The sequence below is a fragment of the Carlito syrichta genome, unplaced genomic scaffold (assembly GCF_000164805.1).
Source record: "Carlito syrichta isolate Samal-C Ts95f unplaced genomic scaffold, Tarsius_syrichta-2.0.1 Scaffold314806, whole genome shotgun sequence".
Classification (NCBI taxonomy): Eukaryota; Metazoa; Chordata; class Mammalia; order Primates; family Tarsiidae; genus Carlito; species Carlito syrichta.
Genome location: NW_007258902.1, coordinates 930,963 through 938,571, shown reverse-complemented (window position 1 = coordinate 938,571; position 7,609 = coordinate 930,963). Strand labels below are relative to the sequence as shown.

Sequence of the window (7,609 nt, the reverse complement as noted above, 5' to 3'; positions counted from 1 at the left end):
TAACAGCTCTTACGAGGGAAATGTTTGAATATTATCTGCTCATTTGTAGGAATCTGCTGAAGTGGTGGTTCTTTTTAAGTCTCCACAGCGAGGTATGTTAATTACTCTGGTAATGATGGAAGATTAAATTAAGGGACTAATGAGCTTAGCATGAAAAACACCAGGGCAAGCTGGCAGCAGTCAGCAAACCAGAGGGCCACCCTGCCCTGCCTGCAGAGATGACACGCTTCTTTCATGATTCATTTGGTGCTTGTAGCTGTCCCCTTAGACACCGCCACCTAGGATGGAAGTCAGCGTGAGTCATTCTTCTTCACCGAGTGGTGTGGGCAGGAAGAAGGGCTCAGAGAAAATAAAGAAGCTCTAATGGATAAGAACTAGGAGCAGAACGAAGAAAGAAAAGAGGCTAAGAAATTATTTTTTTAAAGTATCATAATTTCGGCCATTGCTTTGCTAAGCTTCAGTCTGACCATGTGGCTCCGTGAGCTATGGCTGCTATGTTTCCTAGCTTTGCCCTCCACCCCACCTTGAGGAGGTGAATCTCCTCTCTCTCTCATTTATTTTCTAAATAAACTATATTTTCTATCTAAAAAAATAAAGTATCATAATTTCATGTCTATACTACAAATACCAACACATTCCATCATCACTAAATCTAGCTGAAGCATGTTTTAGAACAAAATATGTCTTTACAACATGTATAATCACTCCAAAGAAGTTTTTCTTAATTAGCATGCATGATGCTCATCGAAAATAATAAAAATGACACTTGTTTGCCATTTGAGTGCTGTCCAAAGAAGAGCAGAGGCTCAGAGTCTTCATTTTAACTTTGTCACTTAAAGGATGTGTGACCTTAAGTCAGTCATTGAATGCTCTCCTCTGAATATGCTTCATCACGCAAAGCACTAAGAGTTGATAATAATATCTGATAATTACTGAGTTGTTAAAAGGATTAAAGTGATAGTACATATAAAAATATATCAGCCTACAAAATCCATTAAAATATTAGTTATTATTACTATAAAATTAAGAAAGACCACTTAGTTATCTTCAAAAAGTCTCTTTATAGTCAACTCTGACAAACAGATTAAGGAACACACAAAAGTCTATGGACACCCCTCTGTCCCCAGTACCCAGAATACAACAGATGCTGAATAAATATTTTTCAGTGAACAAAGGGATTTCCCTCAAAAAAAAAAAAAAAATGAGCCAACACAATATATTTTCCATATCTAAGAAAGAGTAAGGCTATATATAAATTTAGTTGGTAATCAAGCTTAGGGGGAAAAAGGAAACTGTGATGCTTGCAACTTAGAGAAAAGTCCACATGCCTGGACTTGGGTGAAATCACGATAATACTTCAATGATATCTCAAGAAGTCAAAGGCAAGAAACCACCTCCCTTACCTGCCAGGGGACAAGGGACCAGTTCTCCTTCCAGTCGTGCTTCAACATCTCCTCCACTACAAGTGTCCCCAGAAATCTTCCGGTAGCTGTCATGCCCATCCCAAAAGCAAGAGGTCAGAAACATCAAAGAACAGTGGCAAAGGCATCCCAATTGGGAGCATATATCTTATCTAGGGACAATCAATTCCATCTATTCATTACCCTACAGAACAAGAAGGATGATGCTCCAGCATTCAAAGTCGGTTCTGCTTATAATTAGAATAGGCAGGCTCAGACAATTTAGGGCACTGTCCAGGGCAACATTTTAAAATATATCTCTTCGATAAACTCCTTTCAAGATGTTTCTTTGCTGAAGTTCACAGCTTAAGATACTCCTAGAGTTGCAGAGATGCTGACAGACTTGCAGTTTATTTTCTTCTCACTTGAGGTAGGAGAGTTTGAAGACATCATATTTTTAAATGTTACCCAAACTAACTGCAACCTGCTAACTTGGAATTCTAGAATTTAGCAGAGGTCCTCAAACTTTTAAAACAGGGGGCCAGTTCACTGTCCCACAGGCCGTTGGAGGGGCAGACTATAGTTTAAAAAAAAAAACTATGAACAAATTCCTTTTTTTTTTTTAAACTATAGCCCGCCCCTCCAACGGTCTGAGGGACAGTGAACTGGCCCCCTGTTTTAAAAGTTTGAGGACCCCTGAAAAAGGAATCCAGGTGGTCCTCTGTGAGCTCTCACTCCATGTGGAGACCCTTGTGAACCCGACATGGCAACTTTTATGATACATACCCTCTTGTTCTCCTGTAAGTAGAACCCACAGGACAAGGCACAGGAGGGGAGTATGACTTCCCAGAAAATTCCGGATCTGGAACACAAACCTCTAACGACAAATCTTCACTCATCTTGAAACCGAAGTCACTAAAAAAGGCAATTGGGGTTTGTCAAGGCCATTGTTTTACACGTCAAACATTTTGGTATCAGCCCTTCTGACTTTCACCATACTGCCTTTCGATTTTATGATATGCCTTCAAAATGCCCCTTTAAAGAATACTCACTTTATTTTTTTACTATGAAATACATCTTCTAGCTGGGCTCGGTGGCTCAGCCTGTAATCCCACGCTTTGGGAGGCTGAGGTGAGTGGACTGCCTGAGCCCGCGGGTTCGAGACCCGCCTGGGCAACTTGGCGAGACCTCATCTCTCCAATAAATCAAAAATCAGCCGGGCGTGGTAGCGCACGCCTGTAGTTCCAGCTACTTGGAAGGTTGAGGTGGAAGGATCGCCGGAACCCAGCGGGTCGAGGCTGCAGTGGCCGGGAGCGGCCACTGCACTCCAGTCTGGGCGACAGAGTGAGACTTCAACTCAAAAAAAAATAAAAAATTAAATAAATCAAAAATAAAATAAAATATATCTTCTAAAGAAGCTTTTTATCAGAACTACAACGGGAAAACCACGATCATATGTCATAAATAGACAAAAACAATACAAATCATCATGCCAAATCACAAAAATAAATTAATTTTTTGCTAGTTACAGTTCCCTACCCAAAGACTCGGGGCCTGACTTCTCTTGTTAAAAGGAATTAGCAAATGTTATAAAATTACTAGCACCCAGTGAGACTTTCTCTTTGACAGAATCAGAAGAATTAAAAGAGAAACTTAAAAAGAATAACCTTTTTAAAAAATTATTTTGACTAAAGGTTCAATGTTATTTAAGACCATAGCCACATACTACCTAAATCATCTTGGGTCCTCACCCTGAACTTTGAGATACAGTCGATTGGCTCATGAAACCTCCTGTAGTCTGGGGGTCACACCGGCCAAACCTCCCAGCTCAACGGGCAGAACCCTACAGCAGGTGACAGGGGACCTCAACTAAATCTTGGCTCTGCCTTCAACTGCATGTCTTCTCTAGGCCACACCCAACAACTCTAAAACGAGGCAGCTGCGCCATATACTTTCCAAGGCCCTGTCCAAGTTGTAAATTCTGTCATTCAAAGAGACTTTTCCATGTTCATGTGCGCTCCACCAGAAAACCTTCATTTACTCTACTCAATTCAACAAACATTTATTAGACTTTCCTACATAAAAAGTATTAACATATTCAGGGCAAAATGGTTTGTGTGCATTATACCATAATCCAAATTTAGCAATTTGTAGAGAATTGTTCAAAAGGTAGCAGTTTCATTGCTGTATCAAACAGGTCTCATTCATTAAATCAGTTCATTTTTATTGAATGGCTACTTCATATCTTTTTAGGGACTAGGTGAAGTATTAGCTAATTACTTATTTGCCACCAATAAGCAAAGCACTCTTCTTGGGCAGCTTTCTTTGACTCTAGTTATGACCTAGTCAAATGTGAAAGAACTTGGGAGGTCCAAGACCAGCTTCCTCCCCTCCTCAAAAAGAAAAAAAGATTGCAAAATGCATCACTCACAAAACTTTTAATTATACCTGTGTACGTATCGACATACACATATATGAGTATGTACAGGGTCATAATAGAAAAGATATTGCTTAACAGAGGTTGTAGTCAAGAAGTTGAAAGTCACATGACTTGGCAGTATCTGGAAGTATAAAGATGTTTAAAAAGAACTACCCCTGAAATCAGGGAACATATGGGCCAACAGTTGGCTTTTCCCAAAATGGAAAGGACTATTAGAAATAACCTGATTCTCAAAAACAGTTGTCAGTCAGTACCTGAACAAATGGACAGATATCGCAAGCTCACTCATTGTCACCTTATCTCCTGTTGCCCATCTTAGGACTACCTCCCTTCTCACTGCATAGTCCAATCCCATCAATGTCCCAAGAGCCACACAGTCAGGTTGTATCCCTTCTAGCCTCTGTAGCAAACAAAGGAACAATAGGGGAGGGCCTAAATTCAACACACCCTTTACCATGTTCACAGGGTAATCACCCCATAATTGCATTTGGCCTGCAATCCAACTCCTCAAGGGGTCAAGCAGGCAGTTTTACTGGTCTCTAATGAAAAGACAGCACACAGCAGGGACAAGCATCCAGCAGGTTCCAGCAAGCCAGATGGGGTAGGCATGGTAGACCAGCAGGATCCAGGCTAGTTTACCCAGGAAGACACACCAAGCTCCATTTGTTTTTGGTTTTTGTTTAAACACTTAACGTTTTCTATGTTGTTTTTTGGGGAAAGGAGGGGTGGAAGGTGAGGGGTGAATAGGGAAGATTTTAGTGCTTGTTACTTTTCTTAAAAAGTCTAACAGTGATCATAAAGAAAAAGTCCCAAAGATTTGTAGAATTTTCCTACATATTTTTTATTTAGTCCTAATTTTATTTTGAAGTGCTTACTGGGGATAGAATGAGGGGCAAGAGAGGAGGCTATAATCTTTTCAAGGATCGGGGCCTCTCCAGTCTCAGTCCAGTCCAGGGAGGAGGATCTGAGGCCAACAGAATTCTCAGATTAGACAACAGTGCAGGTGTCTAAGGGAGAGCAGAAGGCAAAAAGCATTGAACTGACATCACTGGGCACATCACACAGCTCTGTACTTTTGCATAAAGCATTTGTGGTGTTACCTTGGAAGCACACATCTTCCAAAATGAATGACTGTCTTGTATGGTCTAAGCTTAGATGCCCAAAAGGTGGGTGTGCAGATAAGCAGCATCCCTATCACCTAGGATCTCGGTAGAACTACAGACCACCCCACCACAGAACTCCTGAGGCAGAATTTGCATTTGAACAAGACCCCAGGTGATTCATATGCCCATTAAGGTTTCAGAAGCACTGGTCTGGAATCGAACTGGCCAAATCTGGTTGGCTGTTTTTGTAAATAACGTTCTACTGGACCACAGCTACACCCATTCCTCTACAGCTTGCTTTCTTTTGACTATGGGTGCTACCACGTGCATAGCTGAGTAGCTGCAACAGAGACCATGGAAACCATAAGGCCTACAAAGCCCAAAACATTTACTGTATGGCCCTTTTACAACCTCTCGTCTAGAACACATCAGAGGTTTCTGGCTTTCATCAAAACAAGTGTGGCTTCCCAAAGCAAAATCTAGTTCTTCTGTGCCTCAGCAACCACTGAAATACAAGTGGGTTTATGTTCAATACTCATGCACTCTTGATGCCCCTGGCTAAGCGACAACCATTTCATGCTGAATTACAGACTCCAGGGACTGTCCAGGAGCTCTGAAATCTTGTGCACTACTGTTAGTGTCATCTTCCTGTAGCCAAGCTCTGTTCTGATCAACTGTCCTCAAAAGCCTCCAAAGAACTCCTCCTATTTGTAGAATGAGGTCCATCCCCTCCAAAGTCTCTACCCCTACTGTATTCTATCTTTCCAGCCTCATTTCCAATCACTGTCCCTACATCATATACCCAACAAGGCATTCAAACTGAACTACCAACCAAGCCCTGCTGCCTCCATGCCAGTCCACTGCTGCTACATGGTCAAAGCACTACTGTCCATAGACCCAGATGCTCCCTTACAGTCTGTCTCAAGCAGTGTTTCTTACAGAAATATCTGACTCCCCAACAGCAAATCACAGCCCTCCCCTTCCTTTCAATAATCACAAAGCATCTGTTCCTCCTCCAAAGCACCTACCACTTTCCACCTCCTTTCCCAATTGTCCATGCATAGCTCACTTCCCCTACGCTTAGCATTCTCAGCAGTGCCTTGGACATTTTGCTCAAAAAAATAATGAACAATGCAAAAATATATATACTAGCATCCCCTCATTTCATATAAAGACACAGATCCCCTATAGAACAAGGGTCCTCAGGAAAAGGAGTTACCGACAATGGAACCTTCGGCATGCCCCTTTTTTGGGTTACCCTCATAAAAATAAATCCCAGAGCTATCTAATCCTGCATAACTGATGCAGCTTCCCTACCACATTATGTGGTTGTGAGAAATGAAGAAAACAACTTATGTGAAACATGCATGGCACATTTCCTGGCACAGAAAAGATGTCTCATAAATACATGTTTCCTTCTATTCCCTTCCCTTCCTCAGAGGAAGGGATCATGGCCTGGTCTGCTTTCCCCACACTGCTGAGTAAATAAAATATAGCTCAATTCCCCAGCCATCGAAGAAGCACTAACCATTCATAGTCTTCCCGAGTGCAGGAGCAGTTGGACACAACCACCGGCCTGTCAAAGTCCTCTCCATTAAAGCATGTGGCATGGGGGGTCCTCCGTTTGAAAACAGTCTTGTGTCCCAGCAGACACTCATTTCCCCGCTCATCAGACGGTGACCACAGCTTGTAGTCATTCTCTGTGCAGGGAACCCCTTAGGAAAAAGAAGCAGCAGAGGCATGAGAGGCAGGCCCATGTGGGGTTTCCTGTTATACCTGCCCCCTCAACCTAGTTCCCCGCTTCCTGTCCATCCTGTTACCACCATGGCAGGACAGACCTCAGGAGCTGTTCCAAGTCGCCAATCAGCTTGCTTTGAAGCTGGGCGGCACCTATGCAAATGAAAATGACACTACCCAAAACTTAGACAACTGTCTGAGAAAGGTGGGAAGAAGTAAGTCACTTTTTGGCACAATCCAAACTTCTAAAATAGTTTAGGAGAGTCAGCAGTTTCCTTTAGAAACAGGTACTCAAAATTGTTTCTCTCCTAGGGAATTAGGGAAAGGTTGAATCTTTGATGGAGTATCATTTGAGGGTATTGGCCCCTGCCTGCTTCCTTGGCAGACTACATCTAGAACAATAGCCTCAGAACAATGGAGAGTTTGCTTGCCCTATCAAGAGGTAGAGGATTTTCATACAAAGAGGCTGGAACATGGCAAGACGACTTGCATGGACACTCCATCTGCCCACATTCATTCTACTATAAGTAGAGTGCTATCTACAGGCATTCCAAAGTATGCCTTTGTCTATATTTTCATTTTATGTCTTTTACAATGTGTGTTCAGTGAGATTAAATATTACCTGAAGCTGATACACGGCTGTCAATTCAACACCGTGAAAATCAGCAAACTTATTAAACCCCTACTGACCATAGGCTATCAGGCTGTCCAACAGGTGGAATACAAATATACACAGGACAGGCTATTGTTTGTAAGGGCATTATAATCTAGTAGTTGGGAGATGATGAACACAGAGTAACAGACTTATAATATATGTAATTTATAATTCAAGGTGTGATGAGTACACCTGTGCTCTGGGCATAGAGAAGAAGGGAGATGTCTCTTGGTTGGAATATTAGCAACAAATGTGTTACATGTGAAATAAGAAA

The 7,609-nt window shown here is 42.0% G+C and overlaps 1 protein-coding gene across 1 annotated transcript in view; it reads right to left on the bottom strand.

Moving 5' to 3' along the window:
• Positions 1–1,403: 1,403 nt before the first annotated feature.
• Positions 1,404–7,609, bottom strand: part of LOC103274566 (sortilin-related receptor-like) — a gene marked incomplete at its 3' end in the record, with an annotated part of 93,823 nt that continues 87,617 nt past the window's right edge. Inside the window, exons 15-17 of the mRNA XM_021705907.1 lie at positions 6,472–6,658; positions 2,187–2,315; positions 1,404–1,489 (exon numbers count right to left, since the gene is read on the bottom strand). Of these exons, the coding sequence (XP_021561582.1) occupies positions 1,404–1,489; positions 2,187–2,315; positions 6,472–6,658 (402 nt within the window). The remainder of the gene's footprint in view (positions 1,490–2,186; positions 2,316–6,471; positions 6,659–7,609) is intronic.